The sequence below is a fragment of the Hyposmocoma kahamanoa genome, unplaced genomic scaffold (assembly GCF_003589595.1).
Source record: "Hyposmocoma kahamanoa isolate Upper Pololo Valley unplaced genomic scaffold, ASM358959v1 170, whole genome shotgun sequence".
Lineage (NCBI taxonomy): Eukaryota > Metazoa > Arthropoda > Insecta > Lepidoptera > Cosmopterigidae > Hyposmocoma > Hyposmocoma kahamanoa.
Genome location: NW_020653614.1, coordinates 1,142,189 through 1,167,378, shown reverse-complemented (window position 1 = coordinate 1,167,378; position 25,190 = coordinate 1,142,189). Strand labels below are relative to the sequence as shown.

The following is a 25,190-nucleotide window of genomic DNA, read 5'->3' as shown; positions in this document are numbered from 1 at the left end:
AAGAAAAACGTCATTTAACGTGTGTGTCAAAAGAAGGTTTGAGAAATCTCCCAATATTTCTCATGATTGTAACCTAACTATATTGTATATAGCAAAGACATCTCTAGTTCAGAAGTTAAAAGTTTGCATTGCATTTCTACCTACGCGTCGATTTGCTGATTCCTTGTATTTTTAGTACCCGAAAACTTCTCTTGGGCATCCAACATACCCAAAAAAGGCGCAATTCAGAAAACTTCGTTTCCCAAATTACTACCGGGAATCGGTTTTAGGGCTATTTAGCACCCTCAATGTTAAGTATTAGATGCTTTAACAATCAGTAATCATGGATGATATCAGTAATTACGGTTCGATTATTTAATTTTGTACTTACATTGAAGACTCCACACTGTCCACCAGCACTGTATTGTTGCAAGAAAACTCTCAGAGAAGATTCGCTGTATTCATTCTCCACTCCGAAACCACCTCCACGAGAAACTGCTAAGCCTTGTCCTTGGCGAACTCCTTGGCCGAAACCTGATGGCGAACAACAGTAGTGAATATACAATGTTTTCGGAAACCACACTGTTTGGAGGGGGTGGGAAGCTGGAGCGACGTTTTTTAAATTTAATTAGTTGAGTTCGATTTAAAAGACATAAGGTAACAACAGAAACCTCAAAAAGAAAAGACAATCAGTTTTAATTAAAGATGCTTTTTTTCTTTTTGATGTGTCATTTATGAAGAATCCACTTAGTGATCCTAAATTTGACAGATTATGCACCGATAAACTTGATGAGGTCCACTCAGAGGTGGAGGAGCTACAAGTAGTGAAAGAGCTATGGTAATCATAAAATCATAATTTATTAATAATCGATGATATTGAATCAAATACTTGATGACCAAGGTTAGACCACGCGGATTGTTATTTCTATGTCGTTATAAAAGTCTTGGCGCAAGTAGTTACTATTTTTTTTATTAGAATACTTTGGACACCACTATGCAATAGCTTAGTCTGTGGGACACAGCTGTCATCACCAATGTATCCACACTTGACATAACTTGCCTACCTAACACTATCTTACCTTGGCTGATACCTTGTCCCTGCCCGGAGATCAAAGTTTGCTCGAAATTTTTCTGATTTTGAGTTTGTGTGAATTGACCTTGGGCACCCTGTGGCAAAAATACAAAATATTAATACTGGACAAAATATTAATTCAACCTTCTATTCCTTGGAGAAAAATCGACTTTTTGGTATATAAAAGCGACTGGCTTTAAATTGTGTCAAATATGTATTAAGGAGGAGTTTGAGATTCAAATAATAGGATTTGAAGTGACAAGACGCGGTGTTTATGACTATTGTAATACATGGATATCTCTAATTCATTTTTCTTTTGGTTACTATTGTTCTCATTTTCACATGTGAAGTAAACACCTGTAAAGAAACTCACTGATTCCTGAATCTCTGTTTGTCCCAAACCGCCAACACTGAACTGTCCTCTTCCTCCCTGTGCGAACTGACCCTGACCCTGGGTTGCCAGTTGTCCCTGACCCCGTGAGACCAGTTGTCCCTGGCCCTGTGTTACCAGTTGCCCTTGACCCTGAGTTGCAAGTTGACCTTGACCTCTTTGTTGACCGAAAGACGATGAAGACTGGCTGAATTGTGATCCGGATGCAAATTGAGATTGGCCGCCTTTGAAAGAGAAATAAAACATTTCCGTATTTGCATAAGTTCTTTTAGATGAGATAATGAATAGGAAACACGCGCACATCAGGATTCTTGCAAGAGGAATAGTATAACTGACATATGCACGGTTTTTGCCAACATGGAGACGCTACATTCGAAAAATATTTTTATCCCAATGGCCATAAGAATGATTTAAAGTTAAAGTGCAAAGCTAAGAATGCCGTCGGGTGTAATTGAACTCATTATTTTGCTTAAGAATAAAAAGTGTTAGAACTCTACGGATTTACAGGCGGTCGCTGTGATATCATAATGCTTTGAACCTGACACTTAACAGCAGTTCCGTCGTATTCCCAAAAAATCTAAACCTGAAGATAAAATGTATGTGTGCAGCAATTAAAGAAACCAACCTTGTGCAGCCTGCCCTTGTCCAGCAACTCCAAACTGACCCTGACCTCCTTGACCAAAAGATCCAATTCCTCCTTGACCGAAGCCTCCTTGACCTCTTACTTCAAATTGGCCTTTCTGAGCGAAGCTTGATGAAGATGATGAGGAGGGGAAACCTGGTGTCACTTGGTTAGGGCCGAATGGTGGGAGAGTAGGCTTTGGTGTTCTGGAGACAACAAATAAATTTTATTGATTCTGTCTCCAATAACTGCTGGAGGCTATGAGTTCACAGATTCTCAACATATCTGTAATATTAAATAATAATAAATGTGTCTGACAATAAAATCTGTTAACTGGTATGACACTAGGGAATTCCTTACACAGGATATTATAATTAATTCACAAATTTGAAATTGGTTTTTGGTCTGGGTATTTTAGCTAATGCCCCCAAATTTATCTATACGACATATCCATAGTTGACACCCATTAACTTTTACTATATATATGTACCTAAAACTCACCTAAAATTATTCAAAACAGTTGATCCAGTAACAGGTGGTCGTGCAGTCACTTGAGGCCTAGAGATACTGCCACTTCCTCGACTATCAGGCACGTATTTGCCATCGTTACCACCAAAGACTCCAGACACCCATTGGCCAAGCTGGTTAGTTGGCCATGGATCTGTGTAGTAGGGGTCACGGCAGCATTTGCCTACACGGCCGGACTCCACATCTTTGCAGTCCTAGGTTAAAAAATAGGAAGGATTAAACATTTTTTACATATAAATTTGACAAATATTGGCCAGATCTGGTGCATCTGATATTAAGTGATTACTACTCCCAAAGGATATTTAGTACGGAAGTATCTTTAACATAGTTTAAATATATTTATGCTGTGAATGGTCCACAGCTTTAATATCCTGTGCCTCGCAGGCTGGCTCTCCGTAACTTCAGTCCAAAACACAATGGAGCAATTTGTTGCTTATGATTTGTGTTACCGTAGAAACAAATAGTGCTTTGGTACCCATCTATACACAAAGGAAGTTTCAAATCAATCCTAACTTTGAAATATATTGTGAATAACAATGGACTTACAGTAAGAGGTACTCTATAAGCATCCTGGTCCTTAGTAAGAATGACAGTAGTGTTTGAGATCACACCTTCAGCGGTACAGTACTCAATCGGAGTACACTTCAGGGCAGCAGCGCAGCCGGATGGGATTTCGTCTGGTGGAAAAAAAATATAACAAAACTTTTTCAAGACAATTATATCAACTAACAAATTTATATTTAAGTTTACATAGAACTTCTCAAATTTATGCCACAATATACGACACTGAATCACTAGCATTTAACAGCAGCGCGTAATTTTCGTCAGATATTTGCTCCATGTCTGCATTGAGCTAACGTGGTGAACCTGAATCCTCTTCTAGGATAACCCATTCTGCAGTGGATTATGGCATATTTCCTTCTCTTTAAAAAACCCCTAGACCCTGAGTGAAGCGTACGTGTTTGACATATTATACAAAAGACAAAATTGTCCAAACAAACATTTTAATACACTTACTGTTGAAAGGCACTGTTGGTTTCGGTTTTGGGAATCTGTTCTCGTCCAAGATGATCTGTCCCTCATCGTAGGATGGGTTTGGCACTCTCGTCTCAGTATTAATTGACTGCTCTGGAACCTGAGGAGGCAAGTATCCTGGCGCTGCTGTGGATACTACAGGAGGAAGGTACGTTGGCTTTAAGGTAGGTGGGGGTCTTGGGCTGGTCACAAAAGTGGTGGGAGAATATGTGGAGCCAACGAAGCTGGAACCACTACTGCTGCTGTCAACTGGGGGTAGATAGGGGATGCCAGGTTTTAGGCCTGAACCGGACGCTCCTGGACGGTAGACTCCTTGGACTTCACTTCCAGAAGAGAAAGAATCTGTTTCGATGAAGTTTGTCTGCTTGTAAACTGAGTTGGTGTTCGTAACACCACCAGTATTAACAGAACCACCAGCAGCGCCTAAACTGGTGCCTGTGGTACCAAATCCAGCTCCAAATGATCCGCCATTGCTGCCAAATCCTTTGTTGCCTCCGAATCCTGATGATCCTCGTGAGGACGACTCGAACGATGATGAACTGGTTTCTACTGTAACTCCTCGGTTTACTCCATTGGCACCAGCACCAAAGTTGTTATTGTTGAAGCCTGAAGATCCTGATTCAAAAGTTCCAGAGACACCAAAACCTTGTACGCCTCGCGAACTTTGACCACCTTGCGCACCTTGACCGCCTTGTCCGGAAATTCCGGAACCCTGATTTCGATTTCCAAATGACGATGACGAGGATTCAAATGAAGAGCCGGAAGATCCAAATGTAGCCTGTCCTTGACCAGATTGTCCCGATTGTCCAGATTGTCCCGTGATTCCAGATTGTCCAGATTGACCAAAAGCATTAGCTCCACTGGCTGAAGATCCTTGACTGGAACTGACGAAAAGTCCTGAACCTTGGCTTCCGGAGCCTTGGAAGGTGGCAGAACCGACTCCAAGGGAACCTTGAAGACCACCAGCGCCGGACAAAGTGGAGATTTCGATGCGACAGCAGATTTCGGTTTTTGTGTTGCAATATTGTTTCTGTAACAATAGAAATAGTTATAATTAGCAATTTTTTGCCTGATTTTGAAGAATGAAGGAATCGTGGACACTATTAGTTGTTACAATTCAGGAGGCCCAATTTGACAGCTAAGGAAGACAATAGTATGTAATTTTGAATGCAATAAATGAAACAATGAACAAAGTATTAACTTATTGGGTTTAAAAAAATACATTAATTTTAGTCAAACATTAATAACATGATAGAACTTATTTCAAGTATTATTTTGGAAAGAATTCCAAAATATAGTCCAAAACGTCTTAAATACAGTTATATCCTCAATCCACATTTTTAAATAATAGTGTTGTAACCAATTAATCGCCGAATTTCACCGAGAAAAGTTGAGTTGTTGATTTTGGTTTTAATAGAGATGTTGACATTGGTAATGTGATTGAAAATCAAATAATTATACATACAAGTGATACTTGCTCAACTGATGAGTTTGGCTCATCTTCCGATGAAAGTGAATAACAATTTAAATTACGAAGTCTTTCTTTTTGTTTTGCTATTTAACTACAGGGACACTGTTAATGTAACTACACTACAACACAAACACAAGTTGTCATTATGATCATTTAACACACTTATTATTTATATTAAACTCTCTATTGCTTAATAAATGTTAATTGTTCTATCTAGAATTGAAAAGCAATGAACCGCAAAATATAATAAATGATCACCGACTCATAAAAATTCGAATCAAATTTAGGGAGAATCTTGTAATATTGTTACTGATATATTTAGTTCACATCCCTATTTACGTTACAATGACAAGTGTCAAAAGATTCCTCTTTTTTTGTAACGACTACAACAAAACAAACAGTTTAAAAGCTACATCTCACCGATAAAGCTATGGAACGCGCCATGTTGGGTATCACTCCGAGATCGATTCCAAAACAGATATACGGATCCTTATTAAGTCCAACCAAACTTGTCAAGGTGTTAGAACATAAAGTCCAAATAGGTAGGTAGAAAAGACCACAGATAGATGCTTTGACAGGGGTATAGATAGGCAATCTATCGCTTGGGACCGACGACATTGGCAAAGTGGCGGGCTAAACTTGAATGAGGAAAGCCTAATAAGATCTAAAGTAATGGAACCAAAAGATTGGTGGAACAAGGTTGAAAAAGAAGATAAAGAAGAAAGAGTAAAGGTTCTATAAGAGAATAAAGTATTAGTCCTATAACATCCAATTAATGAAATTATGCCAATTAATTTATCACTATTAAATAAAGTATACACTCATAAACATTTTAATGGTACACACTTACGAATGTCGTAAGACTTCGGTGGCGTGCGATTAATAATGTCAATTACTGTCAAAGTACAACACAATGTAATGGGTCATTTATATTGTACGTCGGTGTACGTACACTTGCTTGCAAAACTTCGAACCAATCAGAATTGATTGAAAAACAACATGACTCAGATTGAGTTTGGCTAACTCTTTGCATATTTAAAAGTTTCATTCCGGTAAAAGTTTTTTAGGTCATAGGTCATAGGTTTTGGCAACCACTATGTGTAAATAATAAATAATGCCGTTAAACGATATCGTCATGATTGTAGAGAGACTCTGGGCCCAGATTGTAAATTTCCCGCACTCGCCTGAACCGCACGTTTCTGCAGGACAAAGATTCTATTAATATCGGCGGCATTAAGTACCCCACAACAAACTGTTTCGACGTCTGAAAGTTTCCGTATTTTTTTAATCGCGCACACTGCAGAGCTGAGTCGTTTTGATAACTCACTTATATGTGGACCCCATTGCAATTTAGCGTCTAAAGTTATACCGAGAAATACAACTGTATATACAAGGTTCAATTTTTTGTTTTTAACTGTAATGTTTGTGCCCGTCTGAATAACATTGTTTTTTCTTGTTAAGAACGGTTACTAACCGGAAAAACAATCTACTACTTTACATACAGCATTGTTTACATCATTGTAGGCCCTCTAGATATCTACCGTCGTAGATAGATAAACGCTTTCACTAATATGACACAGATACAAAGACAACTTTTTGGTATTAATAAATCTATCTCAAAATGCGAATTTAATAGTAAGGCCTTCCTTAAGTCACCTATCATATGCACATCAGGGATTGATCAAGCATCACTTAAAAGTTGTCAGGTTTTTCGCTTAAACGTCACTCGTCACTTAAGCTACAAGTTTTAGATCATTATTATATCTTGGTAACTCGAGACGTGACCCAAAATGCCGATTTCTTATAATTCAATACCTCCAATGAACACTACGTCAACTTTATTTTTTCGTCATTTTCTGTTGTTTTTGTAAACAGCCATATTTATTTACTAATATTTTGTTCCCCGAATTTTGTTAAAAAAAATAAAGAAATAAAAATTAAAATAAAAACAGAACAGGTCCAAAAATACTGTTGTCAAATAAATGTATATAATATATACAGAAGAGCTTAAATTGGTATCTGTCTATATAATTTTGTTTATGATATAAAAGTAACACGAATAAATTGTGGGTGGTATCCATAAAGCTTTAAATCTCAAAGATCTGAGTCACTACCACTGCGCCCGTCACCCCGAGAGTTGACATAATCCCATGTGCCTGTAATTTCATCAGCACCCCTTAAAAATCAGAACGCAGCTCCCAATGCAGTTTGGCGGCAGAAATAGGTTTAAGGCAGTACATTCCTGGACGAACTCTTCTACAAAGATCTCTATTGATAAAACAACAATGCCTAGAACAGCATCGGGTACGAGAAATATTCTGCCGTGGAGTCTTTGTATGACCTTTTAAAGAGTTGTTGAGTTTTAGCAGCAGTGGAGTTCCTTGTGAAAGGGTTCGTCAGGGAAGTACTGAAATACTGTACTGGTTTCGAAGGGTAAGGGTGCTGGTGAAATTACAGGCACATGGGAGTTGTTAACTAATGTCTCAGGGAGACGGGAGCAGTCGCAGTGACCCTCAAGATCTTTGCGATTTGAGGTTCTGAGTGACACTGTAACTGTTATGGATAGGCATGTCGCTTACCACCAGACACGACTTATCCGTTCCGTTACTAGGTATTTATAAAAAAAAGTTGGGGTCGCCGACTCCGAGATAGGGGCTGCGATCACCGCTGTTGGTCATGGTCGATTCAACGGGTATCCATTGCCATCCAGGGAGGCAATGTTACCAGTATAATAAGAACTTTGAGCCAGGCGTGCTACAAGCCAGAATTTTCTTTTAGGTTAAAAATTTTCGATTATAAATCTCAATTTTCGTATTTAAGTATTGTACCTATTGGCGAAGCCTTGTGCTTCTGATGATCTTTAGGCTGTAAATTTATGATCTTTGTGGGTTTTTATTGAACAAAATTCCTTTTTCATAAATTATTTGGTTGGTTCCTTCTTCATACGTTGTCAATTTATGACAAGCTATTATATTTTGTTAATGGATGATATTATATTAATAGATAAAAGCAACCCAAGAACAGTTATAAAGGCAATCTTGTCAGTGGAAACGGTGATCATATCAACCCGTAGTATTTGACTAGAACGCCTTGTGCGATGTGGTGAAAACATGGCTTTCGCCATTTTGCGAAATTTCACATAATGTATTACTAGAGTTTGAACTTAGGACCTCTGCGTTGCCGGCACGACCTGTCCCACTACAAATCAAAATCTATCCGTCTCTTTTCGCAATGTAATACAGAAGAATGTAATACAGAAGGAAATCTAGACACTAAAGTTAGTAATACTTCGCATACCGGTGTCAATATTGACACAACTCAAATATGGTAAACATAACAACTAAAACTATTATTCCTTTGCTTTTGAATTAATACTCTGCCGAACACTCGTCAAACGTGACTTTTGCTAACTTCACACTGAGTTTAGTATTGCCATATTTATTTGTGGTTTTTGTTTCCAATTCAATTGCATAGTATTTACAAGAGGTCAAAAGGTTTCATCAAAACTTCACAACTTCATGCTAAGCCTCAAGACAATCATCTCCTCTTCCTCATGAGTTCGTATTTGGAAGTACTGCCACCACCATACCTACTTCTGTACCCAAGCATAATGTGAGCATTACTGCGTTCCGGTTTTGAAGGGTAAGGGGTGCTGGTGAAATTACAGGCACATGGGACTTGTCAACTTAATTCTCAGGGTGACGAGGGCAGTGGCTGTGCCCCTCAGATCTTAGCGATTTAAAGCTCTGAGTGGCATTGCAACTGTTATGGACAGACGTGTAGCTTACCATCAGACGCACGACTCGTTCGTCCCGTCACTTGATATTATAAAAAAAAATGTACATGATAAGACGCAAGAATTTTCCAATCGCTATAATTCCATGAATCATTCCAAAGGCATGCAGTCGTTATCCTTAAAAATGATGTATATATGAGTAAGGCTAAATTATTCAAATGTTAGCTAATCGTTCCAGTCGCAACACTACAAACATAAGTGGGTTAAATCGTAATGGCGTAAAAAATAGCATTTGGTCGTGACTTTTTTTATTGATTTGTAGACTTGAACTCAATCGCTTTCTTATGTAAAAGAATAACACATTGAAATGGTCAGGGTTTTGAGACTACAGGGTGTAAGAGAAATGTCCGACCACGTCTTCTGCTTCAATCAAGTCTGCGTTGGCTCAGACACCTTGAAAGGATGCCAGCTTTTATGGCGGTGAAAAGGGCCTGCATGAGACGTCCTAACGGTCGACGAGGGTATGGTTGGGCCAAAAATCGATGATCGGATGAAGCGGAGAAAGATCTCCGCGCTCTGCACGCAGAGCACTAGGAGAAGATCGCACAAGATAGGGCGCGCTGGGTGCCAACTCGTATCTGTAGGCAAAACCCGCATCTGGTCCTTGAATAAAAGTAATTAACTGTGTATATCTCCAAAACAGAGGAAGAGGGGTAGGCGATTTCTTTGGGTCAAATCTAGGCGCTTGAGTGACTATTTAGGTCCAATATGGCTTATCCCTCGGTCACTGGTTAACCATTTTTAAGGAAAAATCTATCTTTGTTGTTTCATCATCATCATATCAGCCGAAAGACTGCTGAACATAGCTCCCCCAAAGATTGCCAGACTAGCCGGTCGGACGCGACTTGCATCCATCGGATACCCGCCGCCTTTACCAGGTCATCCGTCCATCCATTCCATTCAAGAACCTTTCTGCCCCAACAGCTTCAGCAACAGTTTCTGATTCGATTACGTAGAGAAATGCCCAGCATTGCTCGCTCCGTAGCTCGTTGACTGACTTTGAGCTTTATTATGAGGCCCGTAGTAAGTGACCACGTTTCAGAGACGTTTTGTTGTTTACATCCATATATTACAGAGAGTTTCTGTATACAAAATATGTGATATTATGATTACAACATTGGATAGAAACATAAATTTAAATTGGTGTACCAATTTAAATAAAAACTGACTTCATAACTAACTTTATAAATCATAACAGTTTTTTTTAAATTATGTATTTCTAAAACAAGTTTCAGGTTATTCAATTCAATTCAAATTCGGACAAAATATCCATATAGTGTTAATCACAAATTACTTACAAACTATGTTAATAGAAATCCCTTAAACATTGACGTGTACTCGTACCCATTGATATAATATGGGCCCATCGTTCCTATCGGCCACTGTACGAAGAATTTGGCGCTGCCCCGCGCTTTGCGCATTAGGGACGCTACCCGCTTACGCTAAATGGTGCTGAAGCCATCCACTCGCGCCTCGGAAAACATTCCCGAAGCTCTGCAGTAGCGTGGCAACGCCAACAGTATTCTGAGAGCGTCATTATACTGGACGAGGATTATAATGCTTTCAAAAGCGTGAGCTTTACGTTTCTAGTACAACGTGCAAACTTGCGAGCCAGCATGTTGCACATTACTACCAACGCCCTACGCTCCCTGCCAATGTCCATGTCGTCAGACAGACTTTCCGTCACCCAGTGCCCTAAGTACTTAAAATACCCTACGTAATGACACACCACATAAGGTGACTGGCGGCACTTCTCTGGGGTTTTTCAGTCGACCTTAAAAATTAAAAACTCGCTTTTATTTACATTGTGCCTAAGGCTATAACTTTTTACATACTCCTCACAAATGCTCAGCAGCCTTCTTAAAGCACTGATAGGTAGTTATATTCGATTTCAAATATTTTGCGATCGTTCATTTGCAATTCAGTGCTCTGGGGAAAGTGTGCGCGGGTAAATGTGCACATGCTTACCCTTGCTCTGTCTGTAATATTTTCGTCCATTCAAAGTCAAAGTAAAATAATCATTTGTTCCAGTAAAATTGTTACACTTCCAAACGTCATCTTTTAGAGTACTGATTGTTCACTACGCTGACCTCCCTGAGGAGAACGCAAGAAACTCTAGGGATTGCTCTTTTCAAATAACTTAAATGCTATAGAATACACTTTGAATCATAATTGTGTGAAATCTAGACTCATGTTGTCTTTCCATACATCTTTATCTAACACATAGTCTTCAATTTTGTAATATGACTTTTCAATTAAAATACTTTTAATGTAAGTTTTAAACTTAGAAAATGATAATCTCCGGTATCTTATTTTAAAAACGTATACATTTCCCCATAAAAGAATCGTTTACTTTAGTTAAACGAAATCGTGGTACCATAAGTTTGGACTTATATCTAAGGTTAATATTATGGATAACTTCTTTCTTAATGAAATTATGTATATTTTTACGGGCATATTTGAGTAAATGTACTGTGATGCCACAGTCATGATACCAGATTCCTTAAAATTTTCTCTGAGAGAAACCCGACTCATTTGTACAATATTTTTAACATGTTTTTATTTTATATTTCAGCGCCTAAACGTCATGCCACTGAATTGTATAAGATAAAACCCGAACTAACACCAGTTGCTAAGTTGATAAGATGTTCATAAGTTTTTTTTCTATTTTTGATATTTCATCATTCATAATATTTTTATGTTACATATAGTAAGAAATATCAACAATACAATTTTAATTATTCACAAATAACTCTACTGTGCTACTAAATAACAGTGTTAATGTGTAAATCAGAGTAACATATTGATGAAATTGTTTCAAAAACATCTAAGTCATCAGGAAGATGGCTTAAAATGCTGAGAAGCGTCCACTGCCCAAAGTTGACCAGTCGTAGATTATTCTATCCAATGAAAAGCTTGGAATCCAATCACAATAGAATTTAGTATTTTCTGAATTGATCTGATTAATAAACTAAACAAGTATAAATTTAGCATTGGGTCACTGTTCTTGCAAAGCAATGATATGTGATGCCCAATATTACATTTAATGATCAATCAGAGTATATAACCAGAAATAGAGACGAAATAAGGGCCATCCATCCCTGGCAACCCATCAAGCAAATGGGCCTTATATCACTTTTAAATATCAACTCTCGTTTGCGCTGAAATCACAAATTAGAAAGCTGAAATAGTACAGCGCCAACAACTGACCTGTGTGTACGTCTCCGTATATTCCAAAAACATTATGTATTTATTGTAATAAAGATAATATCTCGAACTATGGGGGGCTGTTCCATTCGGTGGTGTGGGGAAAAACAGCAAAACATCTAATTACAAAACAAACGGAATCACATTTCATAGCTAACTTAATTAAATATGTAATTTTTCACTTTTTGTCCATTATAGCAAAGCTCAAGTTAACTGGTCGATTTGAAGTGAAACAGTTGAAGAAAGTCAATTGTTTCAAAATCGGAACGCAGTTTTCACCGTAATGATGTGGCAGAATAGTTTTCAAACAAATTACATGACATTTCGTCTCTATTTCTGGTTATATACATACTCGATGATTTTAGTTAACATTGACAATCCCTGGTGATTCTGCACCATACACGACTATAACAAATTGCAAAAATAATACAATACGATCTATTTGAATTCTTTCGTCCGATGTACAGCCTTTTTTTTTCATTCATTGTAATGTTTTTATAGCCCTGGGAAACTCAACACGTTAACAAACACGTTCTAGCTTTATTTCCAATGTTGTCAACACGTGACTTTAAAGTTTATTAGTTATTTCTCATGTTCGTAAGTGATTTTTGTCAAAAAATCTTGAAACGTGGGCGGTCGCCATACTGGTAACGATATGGATGACCTTGATAATTTAATGATTAGACACTTCTTCATGAGAAGGCGTCGATGTTGATTCTGGATTGAAATGATCCATTTATTTAGGAAATGAAACCATTCTTCCGGATTTAAATCGCGTATATTTGTTTTTTCCAACATACCGACGTTTCGGGCCCTTTACAGGTAACAATCGCGAAAACTTAAGAACTCGATCCATTTATTCTTTCACATAGCTTTGTCAAATACTAACACATATTATTGAATAACAAATTACGTCGCATTCATAAAAAATATAATATTATATTATACTTGTCCGAGTATCCAGTGCAACGAAACAAAATCCGTCAATGTGCAACCTGCTGAGCTGCCATCTCCACTATCACCCAAAACTATCGTACATATTTACACAATTATTATACATATCAATGTCTATACTTCAAATGGTAAGTTGAATCTTATTTTAGAATTGAACTGCGCATAGCTTTTTTTTACAATTTTGGCACTTTTAATTATAGTGTTTTAATTCTATAAAAGTGTTTCTTTTGTTAATATGACAAAATTGCATTTGATATAAAATAATATTTCGTGAATTAAAAAAAAATATATATTTTGACAGTTTCCAAAAATTTTATCTGTGGAATTACGCCAGTTTATTATTGAGTGTGCGATTTATTCATCGAGTGTATAACCAGAAATAGAGGTGAAAGGTAATTCAATTTGTTTGAAAACTATTCTGCCAAATCATTACGGTGACAGCTGTGCTCCGATTGGCCAGTCCGAATTCGCAACAATTCACGGGTGTCGTCAATTGTTTCACTTCAAACCGACCAGTTTAACTTGAGCTTTGCTATAATGGACGAAAATTTAAAAATTACATATTTAATATTTAATTACCGATGAAATGTCATTCTGTTTGTTTTTTTAATTAGATGTTTGCTATCTTTCCCACATCACCGAATGGAACAGCCCCCATTGTTAGAGATCTTATCTTTATTACAATAAATACAGAATATTTTTGGGATATACGGAGACGTACACACAGGTCCGTTGTTGCCACTGTATATTGTTTCAGCTTTCCAATTTGTGATTTCAGTGCAAACGAGTTGATATTTAAAAGTGACATAAGGCAATTTGTCTGATGAGTTGTCAGGGATGGATGGCCCTCATTTCGTATCTATTTCTGGTTACAATACTCGATGGATTTATTCTATAAAGTTGACGACTTCTTTTATATAAAGACTAATGGATCCAAAATCGAAGCATTGTCAATTTTCTTTTTCGTTTTTGTTAATACGATTTTTACATTGTCTCACAAGTTGTTCAGATGAAGGGTAACGCGACCCCAAGTTCGAAGGTTTTGACTGCAAAGGCTGTAAATAGATAATCGGAGCCGAGGTCCTGGTACTTATTACTATTTATTCTTTCCGCCAGCTCAGCTGCGGAGCCAGCCCTCTTGCTGGCCTCACACACCAGTGCCCGGACCATACTCCCCAAGGGCTGAGAGTCATTCCGTCCAGGCGTTTGCCATCAGTTCACGACATGCTTGGCTCGAGTATAGCGGACACGTTAACTGTGGCTAGTACACACACCCGGCTTTATACAGAAACCTGTAAACTATTTATTACTTAACTATTTGCATGTTTCTCTTTTATATTCCGAGAAACCACTTGTATAAGTCAGTTAACAATATTACATTTACACTTATAGGAAACGTGGTCATCTTGTAATTACAAATGAATCGTCTCCATGGTTAATAACTATCGTAAAACCGTAATTATCTCTTAGAAGGTAATTAAATGTATATACGATACGTACATAAATGGATTTCTTCTTGGTTTAAGCAGACAGCAATAAACCAAGTTTGATTATCTTTTGGATTAACCAAATATATATGCAGTTAAACTACCCTAGGAACAAAAAAGGGCACAATTAATATTTTCACTTTTTTATCAAAATTGAGGTCCATTTTACAGAGTGTTATTTTTAATGGGTCAGTTTGGTGAAGTCCGAAACTATAGAAGACACAAGGAAACTGTCTTAGGAACCATTACGTTGTTTTGTAAAAACAGTTTTGGCGTAGTCAATTTTTTGGTAAAGGGTGAATTGTCCATTGAAATGAATAAAATAGGTCAAATTTTTTTTTAGTGCTGATCTTCTCAGTTTTATGTAAGGATAATTTTATTGTATGGGACGAAAAAAAACGGAACAGCAGAAGTTGGTCAAGTTTCATAAAATGTTAAATACAAAATGCTGACAAATTCAGCTTCTAATAAGGAAAATTTTTTTTATGAAAATTGACGAACTTCTGCTATTCCGATTTTTTTCGTCCGATATAATGAAATGACTATCGAAATGACAAGCGGCCTATCTGCACAGGTAAACTTCTCCGGTATGCCGTAGAGTGTGCTATTTTTTCTCTAATGTTACAGCTATTTCGTACTGATTGCTTTGTTTCAGCTTTCGCCTTCCAGGCTCAGATACGAATACTGTCAGATCGAAAGAAATTTTCTTTGTGTTCGATATTTGTATTAATAACAAACTAGTGGAGTAATTTCACAAAAAATAAACGACGAATCATGGTAGTGAAACAAGGTGATGACTGGTGGAGCAAGATACCGAGTGATTGGTGGCCGAGTATGGGTAAAAGAAATATCGGGCGCCCGGTTGCAAGGTGGGTCCGTCGACTTATACCCCGTACCCGTCGGACTATGTCGAAACATAGTACGCGTTGCTGGGCTTCAATGGATGCGGCTTGCACGAGACCGTGGTGGATGGCACAAACTTTGGAAGGCCTACACCCTGCAGTGGGTGAAATCAGACTATGCATGATGGTACTGAAACATCATAATATTCGATATGAAAATGAAATATTTTTAACCGACTTCAAAAAGTAGGAGGTTCTCTATTCGCTTGTATTTTTTTATGGACATATGTCACAAATGTGACCCGATTTCGATATTTTTTTTGTTTTAGAAAGAGGATACCTCATTAGACATTCCATTCAAATTTAAAGAAAACATTCCAACTCTAAAGGGGAACTAAACTCCAGGGCATGAATAACCGATTTCAATAAAACTTAGCATGATCAGCTTACACGCATCCACTGCTGGACATAAGCCTCCCCTAGAGCACGCCAACTTTCCCGGTCTTGTGCCGCCCGCATCCAGTCACTGCCGGCCACCTTGCTCAGGTCGTCCCACACTACGTTCTCTTTGACGTGGTCGCCATACCAGAACAAGTCTGCTCCATCGACAACCAACCCTCCTGCAGACATCAACAAGATAACAACCCACTGCCACTTAAGCTTACTTATTTTGCGAGCTATGTAGTTCTCTGACGTATGACCTCCATCAGAGAAACCCCAAGCATAGCTCACACCGTCGCACGCTGAGCGACCTTGAATTTGTGGACGATGCCCATGTCTCGGCTGCGTATAACATAACTGGTAGAAGGCACTGGGTAAATGCCTTAGTTATTAAGCTTTGTGGGCTTACCGACTTGAAGATGTGGCTAAGCTTCCCAAATGCCACCCAGCCCAAAGGAACGAAATAATAATAATAAATAATAAAACTTAGCATATACATGTAATTTCACATAATTTTAAAGATATTTTTTTAACGTATTTAGGATCACGTATAGATATATATTTTGAGACCTGTGAAAAGAGCCCGAATCGTTGGTTTGTTTAAAAAAAACGCGATTTTAATCCGAAAATGCTTTTTCCAATGTGTAGTCGATATCTGTGCCTCATGAGCCATTTACAATGAAACTATTCTTATTATCCTATTGCAACTACACAAACACAGCCATAAATAAATGAGTTATGTATTATCCGTCTGAATTTACAAAAATTACAAATTTGCAAGTGACCAATAAAAATAAAAAATTACCATAAGTTTTGCAAATTTGAATAAAATATTAATAAATTTTACAATTTACACGTCAGTCTAATGACATCCAATCACACATCAATGTCATGATTTAAATAATTTATTTAAAATGACGATTGTTCATTTATTTAATTAACATTTAAAATGGCGGACGGATCAAAGATAGATAAATTTGTCTTGGTCAAAAATTTTACGAGTAGTCGAGAGCACGCTTTTACACTTCAAGATTTAAATTCGGCACCTTATTGCTTGCGATAAGACTGACAAAATGAATTATATAGCTCATAACTCAGTGTCTGCTTGACAGTACGTAATATAGAATATATATTTCAAAAGTAAAGTAATCGTCATGAAATTAAAGACAAATTATAAGGTTATTTATAATATTAGCATGTTGACTTCTAATTAACGTTTCACCTACAATGTCTTTGAACAGCTATAGCTACCCGGTCAAACGCCTTCCCAAAATTATATTTCACAAAAAGGGCAATACTATTATAAGCTCCCTGTTAATACTCTAAATTTGCCATTTACCAAATTTAGAACTATCATTAATCAAAAACTTCATGCAAAGATAAGATGAAATGGCTTCAAGGCGAGAGGAAGAGTAAAGAAAAGATGGATAGATTGTGTGGAAGATATATATATGATGAGAGTGAGCTGTAAACAAATGAGATGAGGTATGACAGATTCGAAGGGTAGAAGAAAACATTTAAAGATATCTTCCTCCCGACGTATAGGATTTTTCACAATATTTTCCATCACCTATGAAAGCATCTGCATAGAAGGCAAGCATTGTACCAACTAGATACTTCTTTAAACATTTCATACTAATGGAAAACCGGTAATAAATATAATTATATACGCTAATTACACATAATCCAAACATAATTTTATTCAAAATACATTACATACAATCTTCAAGAATAAAATGACTAACTTACTTACAGTTTAAATTGTCATCAAGATGTTAGATAAATACAAATATGGGATTTAAACGTGTATTGTGAAAGAATTAAGAAATATGGTGATGTTGTTTCGCGTAAACTTTAAGTTACTTGCGTCTGACTGTTGCGTTAGATAGTCGCCATTTTATAGACAAGCAAGTCAGAAAAACCTTTATGTCCATGTGGTAAGAGTGAAAATGCGAAACGTGACAGAAGTGTAAAGAAGTTAACATTCTCACTAGTGTAAGTGCGTCTCAGGACATTTAAGAAAATTGAATTTATATTAAGAAGAACAGTAATTTTTATTATGAAAAATAGTCTTAAACATAATAAAGGAGCAACATATATGTCTCTATAATAAGACTCTGGTTGACATTCAAAATTCGCCATTTAAGAGGTTTAAAACTATAGTGAAACAAAAACTTTACGTTAAAGGTTATTATAATAATATAGCTTCTGCATATTTGGACGACGAAAATGTATTCTAGTGACCCGTTTGACTTTCGCAGCTTATTTCCATCTATGATATTTGTGCACAAATATTTATTTACAAACAGCAACCCCGTGAGTTCCATATTCATTCGTCTCAAGCAAATCTGCCTTACGAATGAGTAGTAGAATTTGATCAAAGGATATTATTTCAAGTGTAATGTTGTGTATGTATAATATTGGTCCTATCGAGAATCAAACCGTTGGGGCAACGAAGTCGTTTTTGCTTCAAGGGTTTTTATTAGGAAAAAAGTACATTTAAAAGAAGCTGCCAAACCGAAGGAGGCTCAAAAAAAAGGAAAAACGTTTTTCTTGTTGGCATATGTCTTAAACCTCCTCCTAGAGAAGACCTATACCCAGCAGTGTAATATCACTGATTAAGGTAAGGTATTTTCTTGCCAACAAAGGGTGATAGATTCTGTCTCAGCTTGAAGGTATAGAGCCTTTTGGTGGACTATAATCTAAAGCTCTTTATTAATAAGAGACCAACAACTAACATTTGTAAGTTAATGACGTAGTGCCGTTGATTTCAACAATGTTAAAATTTATGCCCATAAATAATTATATTTCGCAGCTAACATCAAACAAGTTACAATATTGATATACAACTTCGATACTCAGTTAACATAACCAGTCAGTAAACTAACAGTTAACTCATTAGTTAAAAGATGATTGCTCGCTCATTAAGATTAATGGTTTATAGCTGAACTCAGAAGGTTGTGTTTCATAATTACGTTCCGACCATTAATCCATCAGTATCAGACTTTAATATTCCACTACTGTGCATAGTTTACTTATCACGCATGTTAAGTTCATAGTAAATCATAAAATGGTGTACAGGGAAACTCTACTAATTATTTTCGTGGTAAACGGGTTTTGGCCATCAAGTTATACAGGTAGACGTTCCTGTGCACAAGGATTAAATAAAACCTCATACTAAGTAACATAAAAAAATACAATTATACAGATTGTGATGTAGCCTAAATTTTGAACTAAGAACTGTGACCTGAGACAATTGACATCAAAGGTAAACCGGATTACTCGACTGTTCCTCAACCAATACGCATGAACTTTGAAAATGTCATACTAAAAATACAATTCTACAGATTGTGACGAAGTCTACATTTTAAATTTCGGACTGTGACCCGAGATAATGGGCGTCAAAGGTCACATTAAGTCTACGGAAAAAATATTAACTTACAACACAAATGTACCCAACTATGATAAAATAAAAAGAAAGACTATTGCAATTTGTTAGCGAATAGACATTCCGCTTAATTTAACAGAGCACGCTGAAGCTACAAAATAGACAAATCCTCATTTACTTATATGATACTAATTATTTTTTTCTCTGTGAGAAGATTCATTGTACTAATACCGAGTACAAACCATTGTCTATTGTTTAAGGCGCCTTTTTTATGATATCGTGTCGTTCTTTTTTAATTAGGGCCTGTAATAGATTTCCGCTATAGCGTCGCACTGATACAGTCCTTTACAACACTTGTAACATACACATGATCAGCCTGATTTCACTCACTGCCGGATATAATCGTCCCGTAGTTTATGTTGCTTAATTCATTTAGGATTATTAAAAATAGAAGGAAATTTATTTACTATTCCCCGAAGCCAGTAAAGGTTAAATCGTGCAAAACAGGTATCGAATATCAACACCATCATCATCTATAAACCCGAAAGGCGTCCACTGCTGGACAAAGGCCTCCTCCAAAGATCGCTGAGAACGATCTCCTCCAAAGAACGATCCGTCTTGTGATTCCCACAACATTCACCAGTTCACGGGTCTAATTTGTGGGGGTCTTGTCTGCCCACAATTTATCTTCCGGTATGCGGTCGCCACTCGAGAACTTTTTGGCCCTACAGATATCTATTCTGCGAACAACCACACCCTACCACTTAAGTCTTGCAATTCTTTTGGGCAATGCCAGTTACTTTGGTTCTTTCGCGGATATATCCTCATTACTGATTCGATCTCGCAGTGAAACTCCGAGCATAGCCCTTTCTATTGCCTTTTTTATGCCTAATGCATTTGCATAACACAAATTTGTACCTTAATTATGGGAAAATAGAGATGAATATGCTATAAGCGATAAACATGACGCGTGGCGACGCTTCGACTCTGCGTCAATGTTAGTTGAGCATTACGATGAATAAGATGCATTGTTATAATAATCAGTTCAAAACAAAAGTGAACGTTAATATAATCATAATAAGGTCGACATTGTTAGTTTGAACGCGCAGAACGTTTTGATGCCGGCTGTACTGTCACCTTTTAAAATTTTACAAACATCTTATATCATGTGGTAGGTCTTAAGTGCCACATGTTGCGTACAGGTAAGTTTGAAAAGGGCATCGCGATTTGTGTTGTTGGCAATCTTGGTCATGTATTGTTTGTTATTCAAATTCAGAAATTCGTTTGTAACTTTAAACTTTGAGATAAAGCAATTATATATATGGAGGTACGGAACATAGGAGTGATGCATGAGAGGGACCGGAGTATAAGGGAAAAGGAAACCAGGCAAAGGGAGAGGGGGGAGGTGGAACAAAGGCATTGAAAGTAGGAAGCGTGAAAATTATAAAGTTTTTTTTTTAATTTAATAAAAGACGGGTTAATGTAATAAACTGTGTTTAAACCCAAAAACAATGATCAGCGACATAGATAAATTGTTAAGGTCTGCTGAATCGTTCCGTAGCTCAGTCGGGACGGCGGTTAGCCCCCGGTCTGCCTGAAAAGTGTCTGGATCAAATCCAGCCGGACCGAAAGTTTTTTTGTAAGTGTTTGTTCTATCTTTTCTATCAAATTAGTGAACACATGACATTAATAACTTTTACCCCAAAAGTTTGTGGAATAACATCTATTTGCCATGTTTTAAATAATCCGTTTATTCATTACACAATAACATTAAACGTAACTTATTCAATGACATAAAAATTACAACAATGAAAATTTACAACATTAACAATTACTGTACGACTGATTTGACATTGGCAAAATTCTTCAAGAGAAGCCAGAAACTTAAAATAGAATAGAATTACTGTGTGGCAGGAGAGCAAGCTCACCACTGATTTTCAGTTTGTCACCGCTGTTGTGGACAAGCAGATATTATAAAACACGCGCACAAAAACATACGCTAAAATTGAAAGTAATGAAATTCACAACACACAAATAGAGGAACTAACCACACATGTATACGTTTTATTGAAATCGATTAACGGAAAATGAGTGAAATCCAAAAAACCGGATTCATCTCCAAATTTGCTGCCCTTAGAGGTACAATATTTATATATATAAGGAGACCACTTCTGAGGTATCCCCTTTCCAACAAAACAAGAATCATCAAAATCGGTCCACACACGAAAAAATGCAGTCGAAATTTAGGACCTCATTGAAGATGACCGTTGATTACCACATAATTAAAGCAAGCATGTTCTTGGATTGTGCAAAAAAGAAATAGTTTTGCATAAAGAAGGGTCTCCTTGAAACGGATCCGGGTTGGAATCCCGTTTAAGGCATTTCCAATATCCATTTTATTGGTTATGCAAATTTAAACTTAAACGGCGACTATGTTTTTTAAGTATAATTGTTATTAACACTTGGCTTAACTCGAATGTCAAAGTGCTTAGTCAGACGTGTTACAAAACGTCTTACTGGTGAGCACGGATCCTCTTCAAGAAGTCTCTACTTTAGATCCATGATTGCGCGCCCATGTCATATTTGACGGCCTCTGTGGTCGAGTGGCTTGCACACCGGTTTTCATAGTGTCGCCATCTGAGGTCCCGGATTCGATCACCTACTATGTTAAAAAAATCTAACTTTTCTATATTGTCTCGCGTCTGGGTGTAACACAAGCGCTTTTGTTACTTACTTTGGGGTCAGAACAACGTATAAGATGTTGTATGATGGTGGAACTTCACATGGCTATTGCAGTCCACTGCTGAACATAAGCCTCCCCAAGTGTACGCCACAGTGCCCCATCACCCGTTTTCCGCATCCAACCACTACCCGTGACCTTTTTCAGATCGTCGGTCCGTCTTGCACGGGGACGTTCTACGTTACGTTTGCCGCGACGTGGTGTCCACTCGAGAACCCATCTACTCCATCGCTCATCGGTTCTGCGACAGATGTGGCTAGCCCACTGCCACTTCAGCTTGCTATATTTCTGGGCGATGTCCACAACTTTAGTCTTATAACTTCGTTTCGGACTTTGTTTTCCGGAGTTTTATTTGCGTATTTTGATGTATTTGACAAACAATCTACAGTAGATAAATTTCCTATTCGACAAATACAGCAAACACCAAACTCGCGTTACCGCGCGGTGGTCAGTTTCACGAAGCACATCAATGGAGTATGCAACCGGACAGATATCTACAACTGTCAGTTTCTTAACGTCTCAACTGCCTCTGTGGCCGAACGGTTATGAACTTGCACGCAGAGGTCCCAGGTTCGATTCCCGGGTCGAAAGAAGTATGGCCTACATTTATTTCTCTCGTGAGAGTGTAATTTGTGGTTATCTATGTGTGCGTCAATGGCACCCGTAACATATGGTTTCCCTAATGCGCGGCTATGTTGAATGCGTGCGTTTTTTAATTTTAACGTTGAGCGACATCTAGTCGTGAAAAAAAGAATTTCATTACCTACGTATTGATATGGTCCACATTAAGTTCGTTCACGTAATATCAAATGTACTGATTCGACAGATTTTTAATAAGAGATTGACTACTTCATTACAAAAAATGAAGTAGATAATTATAGGAAATGAAACTAATAAACTAATTGAATTGAATTGAATTGAATTGAAACTATTTTTCCGGATTTAAATCGCGTATATTTGTTTTTTCAAACAAACCGACGTTTCGGGCCCTTTACAGGTCCCATGGTCACGGTTGACATCGGTGAGTCAACCGTGACCATGGGACCTGTAAAATCATAATATACGGGATTTAAACCCGGAAAAATAGTTTCATTTCCTATGTGTAACAATCGCGAAAACCTAAGAACTCGAAGTAGATAATTCCTTAAAATTTGTTCAGGAATTTCAACTCAATATTTTCACATATTTTTCATAAACAGACGCATACAAATTGTGTCAACAAAAATTTATATGGAAGTTGCCATTGTTCTTTCAAAGAATGTTCACGACTTCCACCTAAACGCTCTTTACAAAGAGACCCTTGCCTATCAGTGGGCCGTATAACAGGACGACGATGTCGAAGCAACTCGACTTGCTAGTCGCATAGACCTAGTCAAATAAATTGCAAACAGACTGTAGTATGTCTACGTCCATACGAAGACCTTTTGCTAACTTTGCTTCGGGCTTTATTGGAGCGGTCAAGGAAAACTAGTGAAGATGACAAATGATTTCTAGTAACTATAGCAATTGTTTATATGGTGTGCACGGTGAACGTACAATACAAACTTAATTTGTGTTATCCATAAAGTGTACTGTTACGAAATATAGGAGTACCTCAAGGCACTATATTGGGACCTAGGGAGTACGTCAAGGTGTGGTACTGCAACCTCTTACTTTTACTATGTATGTTTTATAATACAAGGCCTTTTTAACATTGTTCTGTAGAAGGTGTTATAATTTACAATCGATTTTTATAAAAAGTCGTAATATATTAGTGACAATGTTAGAAAGTCATACATCGAAAGTTGTTTTTAATACAGGAATTTCGAGTTAATAATAGGTGCAGGTTTTTTAAAATTAGCTACGTAACTTTAAATAAATATTTTATTTCCCATTTTATTTTAAAACCAAATATCTATAACACACGCTGTCATAGCAAGATAGGATCTGTTTATTTATTTAATTATATTCAGGATTACCCTGTAACGGCAATAAACTCTACCAATTATATATAAAAACATAGCAGAACAAATAAAACGGCTACTGGAAATACCTTAAAAAGGAATCAAATCCGAATCCATTTCAAGGATACACCATTATTAACCCATTATTATACCATATACCATTATTATAAACTCAGTATAATTTCTAACCGATTTCAAAAAAGGAGGAGGTTCTCAATTTGACCTTTTTTATGACGTTACGCGATTATTTATTACTACTAATTCGTGAACCGATTTTGATGATTCTTTTTTTGTTGGAAAGAGGAGTATTGATCCCATTTAAATTTGAAATAGGCCATTGTTTAGTACCTGGTCATGTTTTTTTATGATAACAAGTAACGGGACGAGCGAGTCGTATCCCTGGTGGTAAGCGACACGCCTATCCATAACAGTTGCAGTGTCACTTCTGAGTGTCTTAAAATCACAAAGATCTGAGGGGCACTGCCACTGCGCTCGTCACCCTGAGACTTATTAAATTGACGAGTCGTATGTGCCTGTAATTTCACCAGGACCTTTAATCTTCGAAACCGAATCGCAACACACATTACTGCTTGGCGGAAGGAAAGAAATAAGTATAGAAGGTGGCAGTACTTCCTTGGACGAACTCTTTCACAAGGAGCTTTTACAGCACCTCGGGAAAGTTCAACTGCCTGGCTATTGAACAGAACCCGCGCTGCGACGGCGTCCTGAAAGCGATAGTCGATAGGCCTAGTTTCCCGATGATGATTTCCAGAAGCTAATTTCATTATTAAATAACATAATATAAACATAATTAAAGAATTAGACAAAAAATCAGTGCAGTGAGTAGGAATAGAGAGCTCAAGGCTCCGGTAAGATCAAAATTCGCGTCCCAGCCGAGCGGTTTGAAATTGAAAAGAACATCTAAGATAATCAGGTGCAGCCGGATCGAACAAGATGGAGAAAAGAGTGGCTAAAATTCTTAAAGACCTGCGTGAATCGATGGGAAACCAATTTATTTAACGACGAAACGCAGAAATGTGGTTATACTTCCGCAGACCAAAAATAAACCTGATGCTGTTGTTAGGAAGACAATCTAATCTGTTCAAAGAGATTTGGGACATGTTACTGTAACACACGCCAGCATGATCAATCACAGGCAACACTAGCGCTTGAACAAGGAGAGTTTTAGTTTTAATGGGAAGAATGTTGTTAAACCTGCATAGAGCTCTTAGTATGTCTGTAGCCCTACAACAAACATCAGACACTTGGGGATCCCACGTAAGGCGGTGATTTG

At 37.3% G+C, this 25,190-nt stretch overlaps 1 protein-coding gene across 3 annotated transcripts in view; it reads right to left on the bottom strand.

Annotated features, from left to right (window-relative positions):
• The window catches only part of LOC113225702, a 98,558-nt gene that overhangs the window by 17,635 nt on the left and 55,733 nt on the right, over positions 1-25,190 (bottom strand). The window contains exons 3-10 of one of the 3 annotated variants that reach the window (XM_026458104.1): positions 3,610-4,657; positions 3,139-3,269; positions 2,566-2,786; positions 2,068-2,270; positions 1,574-1,666; positions 1,425-1,495; positions 1,059-1,146; positions 371-513 (exon numbers count right to left, since the gene is read on the bottom strand). In XM_026458104.1, the coding sequence (XP_026313889.1) occupies positions 371-513; positions 1,059-1,146; positions 1,425-1,495; positions 1,574-1,666; positions 2,068-2,270; positions 2,566-2,786; positions 3,139-3,269; positions 3,610-4,657 (1,998 nt within the window). Of the gene's footprint in view, positions 1-370; positions 514-1,058; positions 1,147-1,424; positions 1,667-2,067; positions 2,271-2,565; positions 2,787-3,138; positions 3,270-3,609; positions 4,658-25,190 lie in introns of all 3 variants that reach the window. The other 2 variants (XM_026458105.1, XM_026458103.1) reach the window with 2 other exon arrangements.